Source organism: Aphis gossypii, chromosome 1 (assembly GCF_020184175.1).
Source record: "Aphis gossypii isolate Hap1 chromosome 1, ASM2018417v2, whole genome shotgun sequence".
NCBI classification, from domain to species: Eukaryota; Metazoa; Arthropoda; class Insecta; order Hemiptera; family Aphididae; genus Aphis; species Aphis gossypii.
The window spans coordinates 42,489,072-42,516,973 of NC_065530.1; the positions used below are offsets into that span (position 1 = coordinate 42,489,072).

The following is a 27,902-nucleotide window of genomic DNA, read 5'->3' on the forward strand; positions in this document are numbered from 1 at the left end:
TATCTGTGAAAACTGTGAATATAAATTTATTGAGAAGTAGGTATTTAAATGTCTGTAAAAATAGTTTTATAAAAAAGAGTAGTGACTTCTGTACCCTATAAATATTTAAATGATAAAAAGTTTAAAAAAAATAACACATTAAACATAATGTAAAAGTTAAAAAGTTACAGAAATTACCTATTGAACTTACTTTTTATTTTATTATTAATAAAGTCTTATAGCCTCATCATTTTTTCATAATATTATAATATTTACCTATTAATTCTATTTTCTGAGGGGTAAAATAACGGCAACCACAACTACTATTTAGGTGAGTCTTGATTGGGTTCTGGTCTCCAATTTTGACCATAGTTGTTACAGCTGTCCCGTTGTTTTGTCGTATATAGTATTTTGTAATACCTACTAATAGATCTATTCTGTATTCTGTACCATTCAGTATTCAGTGGACTATTCACGTTACTACGGAACGGAATTTTATCCGTCAGCGTTACCCATGCCCATGCGTTTACACTTAACAGAAAGGATTTTTTAATAAATATTATTTATATATTATATGCATAAAATACTTAAGTATTATAATCACTAATAATCTGTTACAAAATTAGGGGAAAATATGTATTATTGTCAAACCGGGACAAGGTTCCATAATACCATGATAGCAGGAATATGGCCCACGCGTCGGACGGGACTGTCTACATCTAAGTACCGAATGATTAAAACTTATGAACGGTATACAAAAAATTAATATAGGTTATACCCTATTGACTTTCACTAGAATAAACAATATATATTCATTATTGTCAAAACGGTACGCAATTCCAAAGTCATAGTAGCCAAATCTAGTGCAAAATGTAGACGGGACGGTTTGTAGCTAAGTCCCAAACACATGTGATCGTTTAAATATGGAGATAATTAGACGTAGAAAAAAATTATAAATCAATAAACAAAAAATATGGTTATTAAATGATGTACCTATAATAAGTTATTTATAAGAAAATGCCCAAAAATAAAATTCAAAATATTTTGCTAATTAAGATGTTTTTAGTTTTTTTTTTTTTTTATATAAATATTGATTAAAAATGCTGGGTCAAAATTCTTGAAAATGTAAAACAAGGTTCCACATAGTTAAATTAAAATTAAATTATGACTAACTAGATCAGTTATAGTCTCATAGTAATTTAAAATTAAAAAAATGTGGGTAAGTGGGTATACCGTTCTGCTGTACATTAGGTGCCGCGGGATCACTATTATATATTATAGGAGAATTAAATTTGAATCCAATTAGGTATCATTGTATACAAAAAACAATTCTGAATGAAGATGATTTATCAGCCTAGGATATAATTTTTAGTGGTTGGTGAAAAAGGTGGTTTATGTTTTAATGGCCTGAATACTTCAAAATTTAAGTTCTTTTATAATTATTGTAAGCTAAACTTTATGAAAAATCTTGTGTTAAATTTTCAACTCTTAGCTACTTATGCAAATTTTTTATGAATTAAACCTACAAAATAATTTACAAATATTCATGATTTTGACTAATTTTTGTCAATATTTGAACTTAAAATTTGCCTATGTATTCTTATAATTTTTTAATCACTATAAGAATAACTTATGAGAAACTTTGTATTACATTTTCAAGTATTTTGACTCGGCCAAAATAATTTTATCAACACTTCAAAAAAATTTTTTCAGAAAAATTGAAAATTTCAGTTGTCTTTAAATAGCTCAAAAAAAGTCAAAATATTTTTAAAATTAAATCATGTAAAGAAAATGCCAATCTAAATAACTGGTGAAGTTTTCAAGTATCTATGACTTATACTTTTTGAATAATAACAAATATTTAAAATCGTTTGAGGATAAATTGTTATCGTTACGCTATTTCGTAAAAATGTAAAATTCAAATGCACTTAAAATTTTTGCTATAATGATGCTTCGAGTTTTCTCTATAGCTACTTGAAGGAAAACTTATGGAAAACTTAGTGTTGAATTTTGTATTCTTAGATACTTATAAAATACAAAAATTTTATGATTTGTCAACTTCATAATATTACTTACAAATTTTCGCGTTTTCGACAGATTTCGTAAAAATTTGAACTATAAACGCCTATAAAAAAAATTGTGACTAACGATTTTTAATTTTTTTTAGCTACAATTAAACAATTCATAAGGAACTTTGTATTACATTTTCAAGTTTTTTTGGTTATCCGAAATCTTTTTATCGACACTTCAAAAAAAAATTCTTATAAAAATCGAAAATTTCAGTGGTCTATAAATAACTACTTATACCATTTAATATCCATACAATTATACAAACAACTACGATATTCCGTCCGACGCATGGGCCATATTCCAGCTACTACAGCATTGGAATCGTATATCGGTTTGACAATAATACAAACTTTTCGCTAATTTTGGTACAGATTATTAGGGATTGATATATTTTAAGTATATAAATTATGTTTTAAATAATATATTTTATTATATTACTGCCAAAGTAATAGTACCGTCTCGTCACGGGTTTTAGTATTAGTAGTATTACTCACTATTAATAAAATAATTTTTCGAAACAAACAAATAACAAATATTTCAGTTTTTCTAATCAACTTAGAACATTGGAAATAACATTGTTACACGGTTCAAAAATGAAACAATTGAACAGATTTTACCATTACAAATGTTATCATTGATTATAAATACTCAATGGTTGTAAGACCGAGAAAATACAGTAAGTATTCTTAATAAGTGGTTTCTACTGTAATTACAAAACTGGGATCAAAAAATTTTCGGGGCCCCTGGCTGTGGTTCACTTAGCCCCCTTAAATTCGGCCTTGGAATCGGTTTATTTACTCCAATAGTCAATAATTTTTTATTATTATACAAATAGATGAGGTGTATAGGTATGTATTGGGTTGAATGTAACACACTGTAGCGTCGGCGTACCGAACGATGAAAAACATTACTACCTACTCGTTATCAGTCAGATACGAATTATCTTTATAATATTTTACAGTATTCCGTGTGTGTTTAAAATTAGTGGTGGTTTTATGGGGGAATGAAAAGGAAGTTTGGACCCATACACAGGTCTCGAGTTTTGACAAGCTGTTACGATTTTTATAAGCGCATATACGTTTTTACATAAATCTGGTGATTATATATTTCTATAAATATATTAATTTCTTAATATATTATAAGACAATATTGAAGGATCTCCTTCAGAAAAAAAAATAATTAAAAAACCGCCATTTTTATAATAGTACACTGCAAAACACAAAACAGTATAGTTACTGTTAGCATAGATTGAAGATTAACTGATTAAATATTATATAGTATTAGTAAATACTGTATATTATTTATTATTTATATTTTTTCCTTGTCTATATTTAATATTATGTAATTATTGAGCCTCGTACGTTGCATATACAGTGTACAATTTCATAATATTTTCAATATTATAATGTAATATCTAAAATAATGTACTTTTCTATGCAAAGGAAGTGCTAACAATTCGGATCTGCACATAAATAGTTTAAGGTTGTACATATAAGAATTATTAAATACACCTTATTAGTTATTATATAGTTATTACTTGTTATTAATATTACTTGTGTATCTATATAATCTATAAATAATATACTTTTTAATTAAAAATATTGTTTTACAATTATCTAAATTTTTTTTCAATTGTGCTGAATTTTTAACGTTATTTCTTATAGGTATCATACTTAATAATAAATATAATCAGGATTTATGACGACGATGCTTATAATATCGAATATTTGAATGCACTGCAGTGTGCGCGTTTTTTTCTAATCTGTATAGTGTAGTTTTTAGTTTTTTAGCGACTTGCGAAAAACGTCACGCCCAATTTTTTACGCCGAGAATCATAATCAAATTCCAAGTGTATAGTCTTATAATTGTTGTCTTAGTGGATGAATTGTTTTATTTCTTATACATTTTATACATCTGCCATGTAAGTATATTGTTTCGAGAATTTAAGTCAACGCTTCAATACCTATGTATTTATGTGTTTTATATGTTTTGGTTAGTTAGAAAATAATGTTATCAACAACCTACTTTTAAATTTTACTTATTTTAGATTTTTAACGGAGTGATCAATGTATTAATTTACAATGATGTGCGTGTGTATTTTTTTGTGTTTATATGTCAAAAAAATTGGATCGATTCTTAACTTTGAGTATTATTGCTCATAGAGTAAATTGTATGTAGTTAGTACTTTAATATGGCCAAGAATAAAAATTGCCAGTATTTTTAAAATAAAAAAGTTAAAGAATTTTTACATAAATCAAGTTTTTGACAATATCGATTTTGTTATTTTGGCTTAAGTTAAAAACGAATTACCGTAGATACTTTGAATTTTTACAATATTTTAAGATTATTTCCTGTATAAAGCATAATTTTCAACATATTTTAATTTTTTTTGAGCTAGTTATGGATATTTAAAATTTTCCATTTTTAAAATTTTGTTTTTATAAATGTAAATAAATGTTTATTTATTAGATAACAAAACTTGAAAATGATATAAGGTTCTTTATAAGTTGTCTGTTTATAAATTAAAAGATATCAACAATATATTTAAATAAGAGTTTAAATTTAGAATTTCGACAAAATTCATAAAATCTCGAAAATTTCTAAATATTATTATGTGATTAGAAATTCAAAAACCAATATATTAAAAAAAAAATCTGTTCGACAGTCAAATGAATCTTTTATAAGCGTTTAAATTTTTAAAACATTGCATATTCCTCCGTAAAATAACTATTTATCTTAAATATTTTTTGATATTTTGTTGATAAAAATCAAATAACTGTAGAACTTGAAATGTTCACAAAATATTTAAGTTTGTATTTTTTACATAATTATACAGTATAATTTTCTAAATATTTTTACTGTTTAGATACTTATTAGTATTTGAAATTTGAAATTATTTTTATTTAATTTCTTTTTAAATGATAAAAAATTATTCGCTTTGGTAAATATTCTTGAAAATTTTATACTAAGATTTAAGTTGTTCTTAAACCTTTATAAATATATTAAAAATGCATAGGCATAACTTTTTTATATGTATTTTAATTTCAAACTTTTAGAGAATTTGTTAAAACGTACAAACTATTAGTACCTTGTAGTAAATATTTTTAAAATGTACAATTTTTATAGATAAAGCTTGAAAATTGATAAAGTTTCTCATCATAAATAATTCATATTGAAATCAAAAAATCTAAAAATTATATAAGTATAATTTTTTTTTTTTTAATCATTTTATGCTCAATAATTTGTATGAAATTGAATATTTAAAAATGAATAACGATATTAATTATTTTGTTATAGTTCAAAAACATTCGTGGGGACATAGAACTTTTATGTTTTTATATTTTATTGACACAATGACATTTTTAAATCAAATGTTTTCGACCACAATTTTATCAACCCACTATATTATAATATACGAATAGTTAAATAATCAAATTAATACCTATACTTAAATAGCAGTAAAAAAAATATAACATCATTAATATACGTAGTGATTTTATAATAAAATCTGATATAGCGTCTCCGGTCAGAATTGTCTTTTGTGTATACAATGATGTATTTATCACTTAAATCAAATTTTATAAATCCATAATAATTATAGTGACACACTTTATTACCTATATACCTACTTGACCATTGCACGGTTCAGCGATATACACTTGCCCACCTTAGGTAAATGATATATTATGTACATTATTAAATATTATGTTACACCTAGATAATGCTATACCCACTATCGCACATTCGCACGCACCAAAACGTTTTTACAATAATTGCTAAATGTGATAGGCACGTCACCTGAAACGATTCATTGAACATAATATATCAATATGATATTAAATTAAATTAGTCATACTGAACATGGATTATCTATGATTTATTCACGTTATATTGAAATGATTTCAGTATATGTGTATACATACTACACGTATAATATAACCGATTACACCACTGTGACCGTAAGATACACATTATTATTACGAAGCGGCGTTTCCACATTTAAAACGTGTTTACAAACCATTTAGGAAACGATAAAATATAATATGCAAGTTTCACATTATCACGGTATAATGTGGTATTATTATATAGATAGAAATCTCGAAAGATAATACAGTTTGCAGAATTTGAGTCATTAGAGAACGGATTTATAAAATTAATATTTAAATGCATATTTTTATTATAATAAGATATATTGAAATCTAATGAAAAATGTGCGCAATCTTATTAATATGGAAAATATTTTTTTTTTTTTTTTAGAATGTAATATATGATAATTTTATATTCTGTGTGTACCTATCTACACTTGGTTTTTAGCTTTTATTTTTGCCTATTTTTATTTCCAGTTATCCCATTCATCTTTTTGAAAAACAAATATTATTATTATTATTATTATTATAACTGTAAATAATATTGTATAATAACATTATTAATTTCAGATGATACAACGATACTAACTTATTTTTTTTTTCAAATGAGAACTAACTTTTTTTTTCTGTAAATTATTAAACTAATTTAGTACCTACTTGTAAATCTAAATAATTGAAAGTATGGTCTTAAAGTGTTTTAAAGATTTTAAATTATTAGAATAGTTTAATAAATACTTTAAAGAAAAAAAAATTGGGGTGGTATACAGGTATACTTACTATATTAATATTATTAACTTACTGAATAAATATTGATGTAAATTTGTATTTATTTCAATAAATAGCCATTTGCAAATATTTCAACTTAGTATAGAAGGGATAGAGAAAATTCCTACACAGAAAACATAAGGGCTATAGTCTTCAGCCCCTCCCTGCCAAAAAATTGATTTTAGTTGCGCTTGTAGATAAACTATATACGTTTGAAATTAAATATAACTGAAATCATTATCTTATTTAAATATCTAATTTCATAAAAATATGAATTAAAAATTATATATATTGATACATGCTCGTTTAAATATGAAAACGCCGCGGTATGCATTATCGAACCATTCGAACCTAAAAGGACCTATAGAGGAGAGCTCGAGATAAGTCTTTTTCAGAAGTGATTTAAAAGAGTTAGAGCGAGTACCAATATCAGAAATAACTTAAATTAATTAGACACTTAAAAAAATGTTCAATAATAAAATATACTAAAATATTTTGAGACATAAATTATTTTATACCATAAGCTACTTCATGTTTTCACACTCGATTGTTTGTTCGTGAACCTCTGCTATACAAAAATAAATTGTATACATTTATGAGGAACCTTTTCTTAAATTTTTAAATTATTATGATATCATAATATAATTATAATGAAAATAAACTTATACTTAAAAAAGTCAAAAATTGTATGTATTTAAATAGCAATAAAAGATAATCATATTATATGAAAAATGTGATAATAAAAATTTGATGAAAAATCCAAGTTTCAGTTATTCGTTTGTGAATAACAAAAGTAAAGGAAACCTGAAATTTGATTATTTATGCAAAAATAGTCTCGTTTTCCCATAAGTTTGTTATGCTTTAATTTTTCCAATTATTATGAATGAAAAATGTTTGAAAATTGTTAGTTTTGACTCTTCAAAACATTAACTAGATCAATTTGATTCATAAACTATTTTCTAAAATTGAAACTGAAGTATTTTTATTGCTTAAATGGATAATTACAGACACAATCATATATAAATAAAAACACCATTATTATTTGAAAACCAATATATCATTGCTTCGCCAAGAATCTAAAATAAGCAAATATAATAACTTATTAATAGTAATGATTTTAAAAGCATATTTTTATATTTAACAGTTATCGTAATAAAAAAAAATGCATAGCTAAATTCGTCAGTTGGAAATTTGTTGTAAGAAGTGGAGGATGGAACTCGGACAAACCGCGACCAGTAGATGGAATTCTCTTCCACCAATCCAAGCACGAGGACCACCGTCGTACAAGTTTATTGATCGATTTAGTCGTTTGAAAACTATATATTGGAATAGAGGATATGCAATATTTTTGCTCGCATTTATAGGTAAATTGTAATACGATTTTAATAAGAATGTATTTCACTAACAATAATGGGGCTCATATGCAACTACATTAAATTATTTCATTAAATGTAGTTTCATTTTTAACATTTGATACTTGACAATATTCTGATGATTTAGCGGTCTTCAATGATTATTAAGTATTCAAAAATTGATTCTTTAGTTTGGGGGGAAAGGTTTTAAAAAAAAAATAAATTCCTACAAAATCTGAACATGGTGCTTTATAACCAAATTTTGAAATAATATGTTGTAATAATAATAACAAAACACATATTTATCTGTAATAATTATTTATAAATACCTAAATATAACCATGTATTTATATTTTATAGTCGTTTCAATAATGATTATTTAATAAGTATTACTTTGTATGTCACATACGTATGTCTATTTTGAATTTAACCTTAGAGACAAAGACACTAAATTTAATTTACAATGATTCTTTTATATAGGTTTTACTATTCAAGGTAACCAATTGCAATTTTGTTTAAAGATTTTTGAGTCTATGAAAGAAAAAAATAAAGTAAGTGTCTATTTTACCAAATATAATTGATTTTGAATTTTGTAATTACTTTTGATAATATATCGCTGACAATACTTAATTTTAAATTTATCCACAATGTTATTTTATTAAAATTACAGATAGATTTTATCATTTATAATTACGAGTACTACTATAAATCTGGATTTGAAATCGGTTTAATACCTGGTGGTGTTTTAGTCACGGTTTATCCAGTTCACAAGTAATTGACTGATACTCATATGATACAATTATAATATAGGTATATGGTTAGCTTAACCAGGTTAGGATTTATATGCAATAAAAAGTATAATATGAGAATTCAAATTTGATCCAATATGTTAATATAGTAATATATATTCAAAATAAAATATTTACATTGTATATATTAATTTTAAATAAAAAATTATGAAAATAAATTTGATTTTACTTCTGAGTCTTAAAACAAAATTATTACAGAATATAGGCAGCATGAAAATAAAGTGGTCAAGTGAGTAACGCTCTGCTGTATAGAAGGTCACTTTAATGGATGTATTAAATTTGAATCCAATGATAGGTATCATTGTATACAAAAAATGATTCTGAACGGAGATGATTTGTCAGCCTAGGATATAATTTCCAGTGAAAGATGAAAAAGGGGGTTTCTAAATGACTGGTAAAATTTTCAAGTATTTACAACTTATAATTTTTGAATAGTAACAAATATTTGAAATCGTTTGAGGATAAATCGTTATTGTTATGTAATTTTGTGAACATTTAAAATTCAAACGCTCATAACATTTTTCCTATAATGACGCTTCGAGTTTTAACTATAGCTGTTTGAAGGAAAACTTATGAAAAACTTAATGTTGAATTTTTTAACCTATAAGTTATACATTACAAAAAATTTTATGAATTTTCACCTACAAAATGACTCCCAAATTTTCACGATTTTGACATACTTTGTTAAAATTTGAACTTTGAAAGCTTATAAAAAAAAATTGCGACTAACGATTTTTGATTTTTTTTAACTACAATAAGAACGACTTATGAGAAATCTTGTACTACATTTTCAAGTTTTTTTGGGCACCTGAAATTTTTTTATCGACACTTCATAAATAAAAATACTCAGAAAAATTGAAAATTTAAGATGTCTATAAATATCTAAAAAAAATCGGAATATTTTAAAAATTTAACCGTGTATAGGTAATGTTAATACAAACGTTTGGTGAAAATTTCAAGTATTTACAGTGATTAATTTTTGAGTTACAACCATATAAAAAACCTTTTGTTTTTTGAAAACTGTTGGAAAATTCTTACTTTTCAACTTTTTACCTCTATAATGCACCAAGGATATTCACTTAGCAATTAAAAACTACCCCCGAAGTTTAAAATTGAAGCATTATTTCGACAAGTTATGTTGTACACAAACAAAAAAAAATACACATTATTGTAAAATCAATTCATTCATCACTTCGTTCAGAATCTAAAATTGTAATTTCTCTAGTATTTGTATTATGCTATTTCTTAAAACCTCCACCAATTGAATTCCAATTATGCAAACTATATTAAATTAGTGTATATAAATCCTAACCCTACCTAATTTTAAAGTTATTATTATAATAAAGCGTGGTGTCATAATGATGTGTTTAGTATTTTAGGGATTTCCGTCATCATATCGTCGATTTGTCATATAATTTTGATCATGAGTATAGGTTACTTAAACGCTGGCTCACAAATTTTCTTAGGATTTTGTATAGGTACAACAATGGTAAAAATATAATTATTTATTGTGAAATTTTCGTTGGATAGAGTTATAATAGTACCTATATCAATGTATTATTGTCCTAGGCCACGGTTTTTGTGGCAATACATAGAATTTGGACATATTGGGTTCCACTGAATAAACAATCAGTACGTCACGTTCCAATAATATTGTGCGTTTTGATAGACGAATACAGAAGAATATACATTTCAAATTTCCATGTACATGTCTCTAGTTCATCATTTCTGTTTACAAGTATACCTATAATACTTATATTGCGATATTTTACTATTAAGATAATAGGTAACAATATTTTATGTACCATTTAAAGTTTTATTAGGTGTGATCGTGTTGCCGTGGTATCTTCTGTGGACGTACGTGACCAATAATGGAAATCGTTCTCAGATTCTGTATCGTGGCTCGAATTCGATTGGAGGTGTGAACTACTCAAGATGTTCAACTGAAATCTCTGGTGTTTTACCAACCCTGCCAAACGTGTTGGAAATTCCATGGAAATCATTTTGTACTTCAATGCCCGTTATCGCGATTGTCTTATCATTTACCTGTATTGATAGTTCCATTGATAGTAAAGTAAGTGGTTTATTTTAATACACTACGAAGTGTTTATATTTTTGTTTTAAGAAAATTAATATATATGATGTTAAAACAAATTTTTAACAATACAGTTTGAATTGGATTTGACTCTAAGGAAACATACAATTATTTGGTTAATACTTTTTACCTTTCTGACCGAATTAATTCCAGAAATAACTGTATCATTTTCCACCACCAACGTCAGAAAGTTTTGGAGTTGCACATATTTCGTTTTAATCGGCATACACTTTTATCTCAGAGGTTTTTGGTTCATAATAATTACAGAAAACAATAAACTGTTGTTAATGACGTTTAAAGTAATGAAATATTTTAGTCTTTTTGGTAAGTTTAAACACTTAAGAAACATAAAATATTGAAAACGATTTTTATAGTGTCATAAATTCGACATTCGTAATAAAATGAATTTTTTTATAGGATTTTATGTCAACCATTTGGATATTGCACCTAAATATGCCAGTGTAATTTTTGGAATTATATATACCGTAAATTACATGTCCTTAAAGTTTTTGGACCCTGTCTTGGTCACATTATCCGGTTGTAAAGTAATAAAATATACATTTTAAATTCTTAAACGTTATGAAACGAAATTAATCGCTATAAATATATTAGAACAAAGATTATGATATCCTGGTGGCGGTAAAATACTTAGCGGTGGCATTGTTCTATGCCAAATACGCTTCGGCAAAACTCCAACCGTGGGCAGATGAACCCGTGGAAGAAAATCAACGAAACATGATCGAAAATGTTATTCTACCTGATGCAGCTATATAAAACACCGTTTGAGCAGCAATAAATTAAGCTTAAAGTTAAAAATTATTTTTATTTTTTTAACTTTTAAAAGTAACTATAGTTAATTAAAAAAAATTTAAATTAGGTATACTTTTTTTAAAGTTTAACAAATAGTTTACTAATACAATAATTGATTGTATCCTTAAAAAAAATGTATATATTCAAATTAATTTCTGCAGGCACTTTCATACTTCAATCGATCATGAAATCCAATAAAATAATGAAATAAAATATGTATTTTCTTGTCTAATCATTATTTTAAGTGATAGAACAAATTTTTGAAATTTTTTGTAATTATAATAATTAAGTTCATTATTAGAATATAATTAATTGCATATAAATTACTAGATAATAATCAATTAATAGTAAGAAATTATCAATAAAACACATATATGCCATGCATACAATGGAAATATCATAATTCTATTATTTTTTCGTAAAACTCACAGAGCAAAAACTACAAGTACCTATTTCGTATGTTAAAAAGTTTAAATAATAATTTTTTATTTAATTATTTACAAAACAATCAAAGATAGCCATTTTGAAGAGTATATATTTTTTTAATTTTGATGTTTTACTGGTACTAGAAAATTTAATACAATTTTTCTGGAAACTAGAGAAGATATTAAAAATCATGAAAATAAATGAAAATAAAATATTGAAACTTCAAAATTGTCAGAAAAATAAATTTTACAAAATGGCTATCTTTATTTTTTTTTTGAAAATAACTAAAAAAAAAATGTTATATTAAATTAAAATACAAAATAATTGTAGTCATGTATAGTCTCTACGAATCTTATTAAAAATACGGAATTATGATATCTCCATTATTATTTCAGGATACATAGCAATGGGCAAATCCTCACCGGGCACCTGAAGAGATTATAGGTAATTTATAATTATTAATTTGGTATTTATAAATTTATAATTAACAGGTGAATTAAAAAAGTTGATTTTTGGGGCATGTTAAAGTTCATGTTATCACCTACTAATAATTCAACTATTTTTTTAGATTCTGAACGAAGTGATGAATGTATTGATTTTACAATGATGTGTTTTTTTTTTTGTTTTTGTGTCTGTGTACAGCATAACTAGTCGAAATAATGCTCCAATTTCAAACTATGGGGGTGGTTTCCGATGTAAAAGTGAATATCCCGAAAAAACTATCACACGTAAAACATCTATATTTATAATTAGAATTGATGTTTGTAATAAATAATAGTCTTTAATTTTTTTATTAGTTTAGTGCAATTTGAATGTATTCTATATATAATATTTATCACTCTTTTTTTTTTTTTGAGGAGGGGGGGGGGTTAAATTGACGACCGGGAGGGGACCTCTTTCGCATTGCTTCCTCCCCGAATATTTATCACTCTTATCAGTAGCATAGCTACAATTTCCATGGGGGATAGGAATAAAAAATGCATAAAAATTAAATTTGTCTTGTTTTTATTAGAGATAACTTTTATAGATATTAATTTAATATTTTTTATTAAATTCAAAAGTTACAAATATTAAAAATCACTAATATAAATGAATTGGAATCAGACGTACAAAAAGACATGGCTAGGTTATGATGGAGCTCAGATAATATTAATTTTTATTAGGTAAATGTCTTGTTTATTTACTAAACAAATACAATAAATGAACATTTCAATTGTTAATTTTTTTTTACTATTTATAACATGTACACAATATTTTTCATGATTTAATGGCAGATGAAAATCATCAGTTAATTTTTGTTGTATTCAAGAGAAATGTCTCATTCGTATTATGGCGATATACCATATACAATATACATAGTATTAATATATTATTATCATTGATTATAATATTTAGTACTATCTATAAATAGTCAATAATGATAATATGATATTATGTATTAGGTACTGTATCGCCCATGTATCGAATATCATGTATCTTATACTCAGCCGAGTATATATACATAATTAATCTCAATTTGATTTTAAAGCGATTTATCTGTCTCCGCGATTCACGATGACTTCTACTGCACAGGATTTCAATTTACGCACGATCGGATCTCACGTCGTCATTATCTTTAGACCTTTGGACACAGCCATATTGATATATATTATTATTAATAGGTTAATGGTTACGTATATAACAGTGATACCGCATTTACTTATATATATATATATATATAATTCCGTGGAACACGCGTGTGTCTACTATATGTATATGACTGTTAAATGTGTCAGACGTGTGTGTGTATAAAATATATTAACACACGATAGGTATAATAATAGATGAATAAAAGTGTCACAGTCCCCAGATTTAATCATGACTAATCACGTACGGTATAGCGTCACGATGGTGATATTTTTCCAACCAGACGCCAATATAAATTTGCAAATTGTGTTTTATTATATCGTTTTAAAATAATGTACACACTACATACCCATTATTTTCGTCTAGCCGCCGTTTCTAGATACCTATAATAGAATATTATAGGTACAAATAAAAATACTAACGAACACTTAAGGCCGTTTTCAGAAGATCCGTATGCGCCATACACCCCCAAAAAAATTTCAATAAATAAATATTTTTATATTTTTCAATTTTAATATATAATAGTTTAATATTGTTTTTTTTTTTCAAATATTAATATTAAAATAATAATAATATTAAAATGTAATTAGTATTATTCCACTGTGCAGTGAGCCAGTGAATAAAAATGTTGCACCAACGTTTTAACAATATTATTTTATTGGTACCTACATGTAACATCGAAATGCGTATTGGAATTTACAGTATACCTCATGCTTCTAAAAATAACATTGCTGCAACACTCAATGCACATTTTTGCTGAAATATGAGAAATACCATCATAATTATATAAATATTTTGAAACATATTTGTAAATATAATATACCTCTGAAAAAATATTATTTTTCACAGTTTTCTTGCAATGCAAATCCAATTTGTTAGAGTAGTGTGTGTTTGGACTATAGAACACCTATACCACTACCACCAACTTATAATTAAAATACTCTTTTTTTTATTTTTTTTTTTACCAGATGAAATTATCGTTAAATTAAAATACATATAAGTAATTGAATATTTTTTAATAATTTGCCTATAGGTCCACGAATAGACTACATATTTAGGTATACTCCCTTATTGCTTTCATGGTAATTTTTTTGTTTCACTGTATTTATCAAAAATTCTAGATAATACGAGATAAGTGGTAATCGCCGATAAGATAATCGTTAAAGATATTTTTTCTATCAACATTTTACCAAAAATGTAATATTATTATATTTTGATAATCATAATGTTTTTCGGTACACCTATATTGGAGGGATGCCTAACGTCACACCAATGTACCATAGCACATCTTTGAAAACGCCACCGTAGAATGTACCGAATGTAGACTAAATAATTGGTTATATCTTAATATTTTATAGTATATATTATATGCTAATAGAAAGCTTTGGGACTTTAGATAGTTTTTTTGACATCATTAATACTAGTCAATGATGTTAAACAATCATACTTTAGTATTTTTTTGATATTATTTCGTATTATTTTTCAATGGCTGCTGTTTATCAGAATGTGCCTAAGTTATTAATTGAGGTTATCTGGTTATTGTAGGGGTGTTTATTTTTATATTATTCAGTCATGTAAGTTTAGAAATGCTGCGTCTTTCATGTAATTATTATTTTTGTCATATGTTGATGTAGTATAATAGATTATTCTATAATCATTGGTATTTGTTATATATTACTATTTAACTATTACAATAATAATAATAATACATTAAATAAAGGCATTTAATATAATACAATTATATTATGTTGTATTCATTCAAGACAGTAAACTAGAAAATTAGTCACTAATTACTAATTAGTAATAATAAGTGACAATTGTTTGAAATTTTATTTTAAAATTGGCATTGCGGTAGATTGCCGAGAGGATCACTTGAAATGAATACTACGTTAGTATTTGCTGTTTGGATAGGATTGTATAATTTTAAGACGTATTTGTGGCATATGCACACTTACATAAAGATAATTACTTACATTTAATTTGGAAAAAATTTAATCTTTCAATTTTACCATAAGATAATAATATTGTTTAGTACGTCATATTAATATACCTATGGGGACATATCCATACGGCGTGTTAGATAGGCAATTTAGCTACGTCAATGTCGCACCGATATTTCGTAATAATATATCGTAATATAGGTACCTACATCATAAAGTTTTTTTTATTATTATTCATTTTACGATTTTCAAAATCGTCAATAGTTTTTAAAACAATAAATGTTTTACATCAAATTAATCACCTAGTAAACGATGTGAAATTAATTGTAAAATCACGGCAGTCGCGTTTATTCACAGCTGTTTGTATAAAATATTATATTATTACTAATGTATAATAATTTAATTTAATTTCCTCTTGGATATATTATTTACTGTACACGCAGTTTACTTAAACGTTTTTTTTTCCGATGATGCATAATAAGATATAGTATTATTGCTATATTATTATGTTGTTTACTATATTATGGTCAATATAATATTATAATTGGCATAACTGTATTATTATAACAGGCATACAATCATATCATCATATATACCGCGTAGGTTATTAATTTATTTTACTTATAGTTATAAACACATTCGTCATTGAAGTGCGTAGTACTATGTATAGCCGAAACATCGTATAATAGAACGTGGTCATGGTGTCGTTATATTGATGCGTTGTTATTGCCAATGTGCAATGTCGTTATTTTACACAAATATATTTTATAAAAATAATATATGTTTTCAAACTTATAATAACGCGGTTATTTGTCATGAAAAATAATACAGAACGTATTCCGTCTTAGGATTTATGTCTGTACATGCACCACTGCAGTCGGTGATTGAAAAATGAGAACTTGATTTATTTAGGTATAGTCGTGTATATAGGTACCTATATATTTTATATATTCATAAACTAGCGTTATTGACATTATTCTCGTGTTTTTCGTCGCCGCATCGTGTTATCGATACTTCAATCGTATGTCACATAAAATCGTGGTATAATAAGATGCGTAGGAAATGATTAACAGGATTTACCGATAAACAATTTTTCAAATTTTAATCAAAGATGCGAGGAGTTTTAAAAATTAATCATTAAAATGTCGATGCTTTATATTTTTCCAAAATATAACATGGATGCGAATCAGTGGTGTACCGACGGAGGGGGGAAGTTAGGGGTTTAACCCCTTCCAGAAGTGAAACATGTAGGTATAATTCTTTTTTGGAATATTGTACTAATAACATTTTATACATATACAATATAGTGAATATACATAAATGGTAACCCCCCCATAAACGAATTATGCGTACGCCACTGGTGCGAATAACAGAATACGTGATTTGTATAGCCATTTTATCTATATAGGTAGTTCTCAACAGAGGTGATATGGACCCAGCTTAGGGGTGACATGAAATATCAACGAGAAAAGGAAAAAAAAATTGCGGTAAAAAATCATATTATTAAAATTCATATTAATAATTATTCATATTAGGTATAATTCATATTTATATCAACGTTTTGAACGTTTTTTTCTGTGTACTATATTTTTTTTTTTTTATGAATAGAATAATTTTTAAATATAAAGCTAAAATTCTTTATTATTTTAATGTTAAGGTGACGTAGTGTTTGGTTCTAGTGGTTAAAGGTGACATGAATCAAAAAAGGTTGATAACTACTGGTCTATATAATAGTGACGTATACGCTAAAACCAAAATCTAGAAATTGAATGACCTTAACTAATAAAAAATAGGAATTTAAAAAAAATTAACACATCCAAAAGAAATGATGGTGATTACTCTTGAGTAGAATATAATTATTGGGTATGGTTCGAATAGATTAGACTACTTCGGTAGCTTAAAATAGTTAGGAAAATGTAGGTACCTAAACCCAAGTTCAGACAATGGCTACGCTACTGCATTTAATATTCTTATATACAGGCTGATTCGCTAACCTCATTTTTCTTCAACAATACAGTTATTCAAAATGTGATTTTCAGATATACTTAGACAATATTTTAAAATTATTGAGATTCTGAGTGTCCTGTGGAGATACAAACTTTTTTTTTAAAGGAGAACCTCCTTATTATATTTTAAATTTTTAATGCGTTGAAATTTTTCTGAAAATATTAACTTAGAATTGATCTATAACTCAAATTACGAAAATGTGCGATAAATAAAACTAAAAGACATTTTTTAAAATGAACATCGGCAGACAAATGATACAATTAAGTCAATCCGAAGAGTAATAATCCGAACAAATAAAAATTTATTGTGTTCTAGTATTTCAACTGTTGTTTTTTTCGCGAATAAATTGGAATTGATTGTTTTTTTTGCCAGAGATGTGATACACCTTGCGTATTTGCGAACCTATATATATATATATATATAAAAAGATTTGAGAATCCAAAGCGCATTTCTTCAGTTTAATTCACTCACGAACTGTTGTATAAAAGTCTGAGTCGCTGTCCACAACGGTTTATTCATCTCAACGCATTCAAAATAACTACAGGCATAGTAAACACAATGTGCACCGTCTGCTTTTTGTGGTTTATTGCGTGTTCTCTTCTGATGACAAATGCCAGTATTTTAAATGGTGAGTACCTATTACATTGAACATTTTAATATTTTTACTGAAAAATGACATAATATAAATGTCTTTATTTACATTTCATTTTTTTTAATAATAGGATACCTATTTAAGTGTATAGATTTTATTCTGTTAAAAATTTAAAAATCTTTATCTCACTTGTAAATCATTTGATTTGATAATGGATTATTACTTACATATTTATTGTTGTAGATAGGTTCCTTGTACAATTTATTGTATAATATAATATTTTAGATTTTGGACTGAATGAGGTTTGTAACAATAGTAAAAAGAATTTTACACTATCATCAGTTGGGTATTGGACATATATTGTACCCTTTTAAATTTAATATAATATTGATTATTTATTAATATAAGCACTATGTTCAGTTTCGAATGCAATGAGTTACTCTATCATTATCCATAGTTTTAAAATCTAAAGGCAGCTCCAACTGTAAACTAAGCCATTTTCTACACATAATAGGTAAGTGTTTTTATAATAAGCCAGCCAAATTCAATAGTATTTTAAAATAAAAAATTATTTTTAAAAGAATAATCTTTCATAACTAAAAATGTATTTCATTGGATAAATATAATTAAAAAAAAAAATAAATAAATAAATAATAAATAATAATATTAAAAAAATATAAAATAATTTATTACAACTAATACCTATATTTGATTTTTTGTTTAAATTAATAATGAGTTATTATTGATAACATTTATTATTAAGGCCACTTTGAACTTTATTTTATATTTTAATTTTAAGTAATAATATGTCATAAGTCCACTATTAGTTTTAGTTTTGGGTTTCACACAAATAATTAAAGGAAATTTAAATATTTAAAACAGCCAATATAATGTTGCTTTCCTTGTTAGAAAATAATAAACTAATATTATATTCCTAATCTTTCTAGTTGTATAATTATTTTTTACCATAGGTAATTTATTTATAAAATTATAACTTATCAGTAGGGACCAAAACTTTATAATCTAAAAATATATATATATAATATGCTTGAAAAAATGGATGGATTTACATAAAATGTTAAAAAAAATTTATTAAAAATTTATAATTTACTGTAAAAAATATTAATGATAAACATTGTTTTATGATACTAATTTCATAAATCAATTAAATAAACTATATTATGTAAACTTAAAATTATAGCATTAAATTTTATTCCATGAATCAAATTTATGTAATGACAAATAACGAATTAAAAAAAAAAGAAAGATTTTGTGATATCAATATATTTATGTTGGTATATTGTTATGTTAATACTCAATAAATAACAATATACATAAAATCAAATCAATAGTATTAAATAGATTTAAAAGATAAAGATTAAAATGTGAGTATTATCTCATCTTATGAGTTATTTATTAATAATATTTTAATTTATTTTTCATTTCAATAAAATTTAATAGTTCATTTTTCATTCTTAAACAAAATTTGAGCATTAAATTTATACACATATATTTTTTTAAACGCATACCGTAATATAAGTATTGTTCAGCGATTGTCAAACTTTAAAATTTGTATAGTATATATTTAGTTATATATACAACTTATTTTATATAATATATCGTACATATACATTTATAGTTATATCAAAAAGAATACAAATAAATATTTTAGTTTTAAGACTATTTTATAACTGTTATAATACATTAAACATTATTTTTAGATTTTGAATTAAAGTTTCAAACTATTATGTAACATGTTAAATACTATAAATCAGAAATACTCTAAGTATTCTATTGAAAACCATCTAATACATTATTATATAATATCGACATAAGATAAAGTCAACATTTTATAATGTGTTATTTTAAAGATGAATATTTTTAAGTTTATTATTATGTTATGGCAGTGGAAATTATTATTATTTATATATCTATGATAAATAAATTAAATTTCAAGCAAGCTTAGAAATTTATATCATAAATAAATATTCAGACAATTAAATGATTATTTTTAATTCTTTTTTTTAATAATATCTAGTAGATTTTTTATAAAAAATTTTGGGAATAAAAACATAGATAGAAAAAAATAGTGAACATATTATAAACTATATTTTATTTTATATTGAACAATATCGAACATTAATAATATAACAAGCAATTTCCACTCAAACTATAGGTATGTACAATACAGAACCATTAAAAACAATTTATATTACTTGATTTATATTGAAAAGTTGCTCGCTCAATTACTACAGAATTAACATTATAATAAAGAATGGGACACAAAAATGTAGGTATTTGGTTAACCAGTGTTGGACCTTTGAATCAACTGATTGAATCTGTGTGCAATGATAACTGAAGAATCGAAAAATCTTTTAACACAATTTGAAAGGCACGCTTCGGTTTTTGAACCAAGCTTTGCTGATGGTTTATCCACACACTTTTCCCAACACATTTCACTGATCTCTTGAATCTAAAAAAATTAATTAACTAATAATAGAAATGAAAAGGACAGAGCGTGTGAATAGCTATATTACTTGTGCATTTAGTTGAGCTTTCTGTTGTTCCATCATTATAACTTTTTGTATTTCATCGGCTTTAAATTTGTCAGTACCACCACCTGACGAAGAACCCAAGTCAAAATTTTCACTGCTATTATTAAAAAAATCTCCCATTATTGTTTAAATATTCTACGATTAAGTTCTCAATAGATTATAGTCAAATAAAAAATTATAAATTCACGTGCGAGCACATATAAAAAAATATTGAAAATATAAATTGTGGAATTGATAAAATGATAGCGTGCCGGGCTATTATCATTATATCTCGTTCCAGTGCTACCAACTACTTATCCCAATAATTTTATTTGTCTAGTCTAATTGAAAAATGAATCCAATATAAATGTATAATCAAGGTGGATATATCCACCTTGTGTATATTATAATAATTAATAATTAATAAGCAATATATTCAATGGTATTAGATACCATCGATTATGGAATTTACTAAATTCACTAAATAAAATACAATTTGTATTGTAGTCTTGTAGACATTACATACTATATTTTCATTATAACTAAGAATTACATATGAGACTGCATTTTATAAAATGTAGGTACAACATTTTTTAATAGTAAAATTTAAGTTAGAAGTAGCTATTATTTATTAATAATATGTTAATAACAAAATACAATAACCAGTTAATCCAATCCAAACCATTGATAACCAACGTTAATTAATGACCATGAATTGATAATTTTTTACTATTTATTTTATTGAAGTCACGCTATTGTTTCTTAAATTACTCCAATAAATAACATCATTTATAAGAATTGTTCTCTGCTCTCATTACTAAAGCGTGTCAAGATACCATATTTAACATTTATAATAACTCAATAATAGAAAAATAAATTTGACATTTTTTACGTTTTAATGAATGCATATTCATATCAGTCGTCACATTCGATCATATATGAGAAATGTTGAATGTGAAAACTTACACCTTCGTCAAGTACTGTACATAATGTATTTTTTTTTTTTAAAAAAAAAAATGGTTTTTCGTGGTTCTTCACTTTAAATTCGGCGATACTCCAATATATTAGTTTTACAATTATGTATGTTATATAATATATACCCGATAAGTAGAAAATAAAATGCTTTGATTTTCAACTTTGATGTTGATTTGATGGTCAAAATTAAAAATTTGACATAACCTTTTTTGTAATCAGGAAAAACATAGAAAGAATTAAGGAGAAATGGAAAATTTTTACGCTAAACTAGTTTTTGACCAAACTGATTTCTTTATTTTATTATCATAACTATATAACTATGAATGATTTAAATTTTTAGAAAATGTTCATATTTTAATTTCTAAACACGAAATAATATTTTAAAAATGTTGACTTTTTAAAATTATTTATATGCATGATAAATTTTAAAATATATTTTATATTATCTATTAATACTATGGATATATAAATCTATTTTATCTATTTTACGGCATTTACAAAAATTGTTATTACATTTTAAGTTATATAAGTTGATAAAATAAATAGGTACATCAATACAAATTATTTCAATAATTAAATAAATGCAATATTTTCGGAAAATATACTTAACTACCATAATAGGTATTAAAAATAAAAAAAACTAATATTATGAAAATATATACTTATAGTGATTAGTCTGAAAGACCATCTTCGCTCAGAATCGTTTTTCATATTATATTATACTCTGCTAAATTTCAAATTAAAAACTTAGTTGGCGGCGACCAATTTTCGTAAGGCAATGATCAAACAACATCCGTTTGTATAATCTCACGGAGTTAACCATCTGTAGAACCTTATCGTGTACAGTTATGCCTTAGTCGGCTTTGATTACGTTTCTTAACTTGAACAAAGTGTATAATAATAATATATCATTGAATTCAAGTTTAACACACACATATATATATATATATAAGTGATGCTATGACCCAAAAAAATTGTATGTACCTACCTAGAAAATTATTATTAATAATAAGTTTATATAACTTGTAATTATTTATTTCACGTGTTAACCGTATACAATTCCGATTTTGATAAAGTGTCTATAATCCTTGTAATATAATTACTTATTGAGTTGGTTTTATTAATAAAATAGATATAAAAGTAATTATAGAGTACCTATATTTAAACAATGTATACATTTTAAACTACGTATAATTTACACATAAATCACGATTCTGTTTAGAATAAAATACTCTTCCCACACAAGCCGATAGTTTTAAGGGAGTGTTGTTGCTTATATGTAATATTATCTATAATGAGTGATGACTGAAATCAATTTTTCATTACGCATAATATGTTTGTGGTTGTACAAATAAAGTCTTATACGTCATGATTATTATTATATAGACTTACAAGAAGCACAAAAGTTTATGGAACAGTTGGACTACGATTATTCGGCAGTGGTTGCCGACGCTGCAGCGGCGGCGGCGCAACAGAGGCCTATCTCCGACCTGCTGTGGTACGATTATGGCGGTAGCGTCGGGCGGGGAGAAAGCGGCGGCGGAACAAGCGGCGCCAGCTATTACGGCACCGGATCTCCGGCCACCGGTGTGGCCACGGCCGCGTTGTTTGGGGCCGACAAGCGGGGCGGCACTACCCAAGCGAGCAACGGCGGCATATGGTTTGGGCCGCGGTTGGGCCGCAGGAAACGTCGCGGTGGATCGCCGTTTGGCGGCGGCGGCGTCGCGCAGTCAGTGGACGGGAACGCGATCGCGCCGGCCGCTTCGTCGCTGCAGGATTCGTTGGCCGCGGGTTCGACGTCGGTGGCGGCAGGACAGGCCGCTGTCTCAAATTTGATCAACAATGTGCCGTGGGTGCTGGTACCGATCATCGATAATTCCTGTAAGTATACAAAATAATGGTAATAATTGGGGGGGGGGGGGGGGAGACAAATTTACATCGCGCCACAAGATGACATTTTCCAATAATTTCCTTAATTTTTAATTTTTTTTTATATCGGTATGATACTGTATAGTGTATAATAATACTTCCCGATCAACAGACGATAGCAGTGGTGCACAGAGTGTCAATAGAGATCTTAGAAGTTAGTTAGCTATTATATTATATTATGATCCTATAAATCGACAAGACATAAAACAATATTTTTTAATAAAAATTATAAAACTCAAAGTTAAAGTGTCTTCAGTCTTGTAATGTATAGGTGAAGTGTATATGTTATAGGTTATATTATACAGGATACTCTAGTATTCTACCATATCATATGTAACACTTTTTTTTAATCATTCACTATCCAACTATAAAATGTTTCATGTATGGGTGGGGTTTTAGTGATAGGGCATGTGATGCGTAAATCAACTTTCGGTTGATCTGCATATTTGTATATATTGTTATAATATTATTAGCGTTGTCTGGCGTTTGTTTTTGTACCTAATACATTTTTGAAAAAAGCTTAATTTTTGTCATTATTCGATTAACTTTATCTATGAAATGTGCAATGAAAGTAGTAAAAAGATAGTAAGAAAATAGTAAAACGTTCGTTTTATTTTTAATTCTATATCAAATATTAAATAACGGGTTGTATCTTATATAAAATTTGAATCTCATTTTGACATAATTATTGATTTAACCATTATATAATAGAGACAATAATAATCAAATCTATTTACATTTTTAAATCGTCTATTAAGTTTTTTAATATCATTATGTATATACATTATACATATATATATATATATATGGTCATTGATTAAATATTATATTTTATTTAATGTGTTTTGATCATATATTATATATATATATATACCAATAGAATGATAATGCGGACGTACAATTATAAGTCTTTGTGGTAAATATAACGACAGTGTGACCTAAATATAACATACTTATTACGCCTTTTTACTTTGTTTTTGTTTCACACCCCAGCTTGATTGATCTCACATATCATATATTATGTTTTGTTATTATATACGTTATGAACACACCCCATAATGACTTTCTACTTTCTAGTCTCTGGCTACCGCTGTATCATATTATATATGATACAAGCATATAGTGCCACATTTACTTATTACATGTGTACTTAAGAAGACCGGCTGTCCGCCCACCAGTAACTAAATTATATTATCGTTGTTCGACTTAAGAGGATGGTCCTGGTACGCACGAGTGTACAGTATCCGTAGTGTTTCTGTTTATCGTATACTCGCATTAGTATAATACCAGGAAATATCCATCTGGACGTTAGCTTAGGTTTTCAATTAGTCATTACTCATTATTATCTACACGTTCTGCTATGAAAAACGATGAAAACAAAATTCATGAGGTTATTATTTTACCCCAATTCATTTCACTGGATAATACCTAGCAAACTTCAGAAGAATCGAACACATCGTGTTTTTACCTTATATCTATTATCAAATAGAAAACGTGAGATCTAAAGGACAGCGAATATGTCCCAATTAATTTTTTTTAACGGTAACTTGTTTTTAAAAATCAGTTTTTGAAAAGTTGAACCATTTTTTTTTCAAATTATTTTGTATCCATCACGTCAATATACAATAAATATTATTTTATTTTATTTATAAATTCTGTTTAAGTATTTTTATTTGTATTCAAATTATATTAATTTTTTTAATTTGTTAGTATTCAATTTTTATTAAAAAAATAAATATTTCGGGTAGTGTTTGATCATCCAAAACACCCCCTTGTGTACGTCTTTGGCAGCCGCTATATATTTCGTCTGGAATTGCGTCGCAGCGTCGTTATTATCACATTTTTTTTTCACGGAATAATAACTGATATACAATCGCTCTCGGCAGACCACACATCGTATACATGACATAATACATTGGGCATTGCAGAGTAATTATATCACAATATCGTTAAAACGGTCATGATAAATTGCCGACCCGATTTCGCTGCGAGGGGGCGTGACGCTGGAAACCTCCTGGAAACCGCACCATAAGCGTGGTCTGGCAAGTGCGACAGCGCCAAACTCTGCAAAAATAATAATAATAATAATTGTTTCACCGCCCTAAACTGTAGAAATAACAAATCGTTATCTTAAATGTAAATAACGCGTTATATGATCGTCTGTGCAGCTGTACCACTAGCCGCAGTGTAGATCTGCGAAGTGTTATTTATGTATAATATGTGGTGATAATCACCCGAGTAATTTTTTCTTTTGGTATCGGAGGCGTGTTTTTGTACTAAATCTTGTTTGGCAGTAGAAAAATTATTTACGCGTGTCAGTCTCACAAAGAATAAGGTTTATTTGAATTCGAAGTGTACGTCATATTAGAATATTTTAAAAGAAGTATAATCTATGTTCAGAATATGTCATACTTGAACATTTTTACCAATTTTTAAATACAACGATGTAATGAGTTCATCAATACATTAATAATTTATGTTTTTAATTATATTTTACATTTCTTTACAAAAATCTATAATCGGGGGTTTTCAAAATTCCTATACTTTATTTATAATGTCGGTGACTAGAAAAGAAAAATCAGTCTTTCACTATCGCAAATATTAAATACATTATTTTTTCAAAAAAATTATGTAAATACAAAAATATTATAACAAAAAAACGTATTCTAAATAGGTTTATGAATATAAATATATACTTAAGTATATAGAATAGTATTCATATGCAAAAACATAATTTAAATATTTTTTATTAGATTAAAGACTGTTGTGTACGTATATCGAAAAACGTTTGTAAAATATAATAATAATTCGTTAGAACAATAAAATATTTGTAATATCATATTCATCTCTGTTTTGAGTAAATATACCAACAATATGTGTTATTAAATAATAGATAAATAGGTGATTAAAATAATTATTGATTATAAAAATACTCATACAAAATAGTTCACATACGACCAAACATTAAAAAAAAAAAAAAAAATCTGCCTCAAAAGCAACAAAAAACATATTATCAATAAAATATGCATTTATATGTATAATAAAATTACAATTCTAGCGTGGACTCAACACCAAACGCATTGATTACTAGATTTGGCTATTTTTCGATTGTGTAAATTGTAGTAAGACAATAACAGGGATCGCCTCGGGGGGTTGGTGAGCTAAAATGATATGATGAAGTTCTTATTTTCTATTAAAAAAAAAAACAAAATAAATGTACTTACATTTTCGCTTTATCGCCCGGCAGTGTACAATCAGATTCAGATGAAGCAGAACGCGAGGAACGGTAGATCGTCGGAGGAGGACGATGATGACGACGCGGCGTCGCGGTCGCGGCATACGGCCAGGTCGCCGCCTTACTCGCCACCTTTCTCGCCGCGTCTCGGTCGACAGGCAATCATGAACCAGCCTCAGGTCCCTCGGCTTGGCCGCGAAACGTTGCTGTACCGGCGGGACGCCAGAAACGCGTTGTACCAGCAATCGAACGCGACGCTGCTCAGACAACAGCGACAGCAACAGCAACAGCTGCAGCAGGCCTCGTCGCTGCAAGCGGCCACCGAATCGGCGGCGGCGCGACGGCAGGCCGTAGTGTAGACGACTTCCGCGGGCTTCATAACGTGCTTATTGAACCGAACGATGGGACAAGATCGATGTTCACACGTTCATTATATATGTTATATTATAATATAATATTATGATTTAGTGTAGTCGGTATTTTTGGTAGTCTATAATAAAAACGATAACGATAACGATTATTATTATTATACAGATGTTTTTTTAATTTGAATCCGTTTTAATAGTTATTTTTATTACAATAAATTTGAGGCTGTCCTTAGAAAAATTTGCGAGGACGAGTGCAAAAATGTCGGTGACGCCTAACTACTCTCAAGTTTTTAATTTTTCATATAAATATATAATACATTAATTGATTTATATTTGACTTTAGAATTACTGACCGTCTCGTTCGGTATACGTAGGAGTAGAATATAATAATATATAACGTATAATGTATGAATTACACCAACATATAGGTAGTCAGCTATTATATAATATATTAGTATGAACGATACCATTAACCTTGCCTCCAAAAAGCAAATTAAGGGAAAGTTGTACAATGAAATTCAAGA

The 27,902-nt window shown here is 26.7% G+C and overlaps 3 protein-coding genes across 4 annotated transcripts; 2 read left to right on the forward strand and 1 right to left on the reverse strand.

The window, feature by feature from the left end:
- The first annotated feature begins 3,830 nt into the window (after positions 1–3,830).
- LOC114122026 (probable vesicular glutamate transporter eat-4) lies at positions 3,831–12,284 on the forward strand. Of its 2 annotated transcripts, none has more exons than XM_050197696.1 (10): positions 3,831–3,970; positions 7,825–8,044; positions 8,513–8,583; positions 8,703–8,803; positions 10,213–10,330; positions 10,411–10,579; positions 10,665–10,915; positions 11,011–11,260; positions 11,354–11,481; positions 11,549–12,284. In XM_050197696.1, the coding sequence occupies exons 2-10, from the start codon at positions 7,891–7,893 to the stop codon at positions 11,708–11,710; spliced, it is 1,404 nt and encodes a 467-aa protein (XP_050053653.1). In that variant the 5' UTR covers positions 3,831–3,970; positions 7,825–7,890; the 3' UTR covers positions 11,711–12,284. The 2 variants fall into 2 exon arrangements, with proteins under 2 accessions (XP_050053653.1, XP_027840369.2); XM_027984568.2 differs by having other exon boundaries at positions 10,656–10,915; positions 11,549–12,057.
- A 5,904-nt stretch (positions 12,285–18,188) lies between these two features.
- Positions 18,189–27,539, forward strand: LOC114122013 (uncharacterized). Its single transcript, XM_027984555.2, has 3 exons — positions 18,189–18,373; positions 23,233–23,727; positions 27,023–27,539. Exons 1-3 carry the CDS (start codon positions 18,304–18,306, stop codon positions 27,367–27,369), a joined length of 912 nt encoding a protein of 303 aa, XP_027840356.1. The 5' UTR covers positions 18,189–18,303; the 3' UTR covers positions 27,370–27,539.
- Positions 20,434–21,108, reverse strand: LOC114122014 (mitochondrial import inner membrane translocase subunit Tim8). Its single transcript, XM_027984556.2, has 2 exons — positions 20,875–21,108; positions 20,434–20,810 (listed from the first exon to the last, which is right to left on the reverse strand). Exons 1-2 carry the CDS (start codon positions 21,010–21,012, stop codon positions 20,640–20,642), a joined length of 309 nt encoding a protein of 102 aa, XP_027840357.1. The 5' UTR covers positions 21,013–21,108; the 3' UTR covers positions 20,434–20,639.
- Positions 27,540–27,902: the final 363 nt, after the last annotated feature.

What these genes read in the sequence shown, in the direction of transcription:
- LOC114122026 (XM_027984568.2), top strand. Translation starts at nt 7,891, where the DNA reads ATGGAACTCGGACAAACCGCGACCAGTAGATGGAATTCTCTTCCACCA. An exon ending in TTTGTATAGGTACAACAATG is followed by an intron (nt 10,331 to 10,410) that starts GTAAAAATATAA and finishes TTATTGTCCTAG; the next exon opens with GCCACGGTTTTTGTGGCAAT. An exon ending in TTCATCATTTCTGTTTACAA is followed by an intron (nt 10,580 to 10,655) that starts GTATACCTATAA and finishes TACCATTTAAAG; the next exon opens with TTTTATTAGGTGTGATCGTG.
- LOC114122013 (XM_027984555.2), top strand. Translation starts at nt 18,304, where the DNA reads ATGTGCACCGTCTGCTTTTTGTGGTTTATTGCGTGTTCTCTTCTGATG. An exon ending in AAATGCCAGTATTTTAAATG is followed by an intron (nt 18,374 to 23,232) that starts GTGAGTACCTAT and finishes ATTATTATATAG; the next exon opens with ACTTACAAGAAGCACAAAAG. An exon ending in ACCGATCATCGATAATTCCT is followed by an intron (nt 23,728 to 27,022) that starts GTAAGTATACAA and finishes ATCGCCCGGCAG; the next exon opens with TGTACAATCAGATTCAGATG.
- LOC114122014 (XM_027984556.2), bottom strand. Translation starts at nt 21,012, where the DNA reads ATGGGAGATTTTTTTAATAATAGCAGTGAAAATTTTGACTTGGGTTCT. An exon ending in AAGCTCAACTAAATGCACAA is followed by an intron (nt 20,811 to 20,874) that starts GTAATATAGCTA and finishes TAATTTTTTTAG; the next exon opens with ATTCAAGAGATCAGTGAAAT.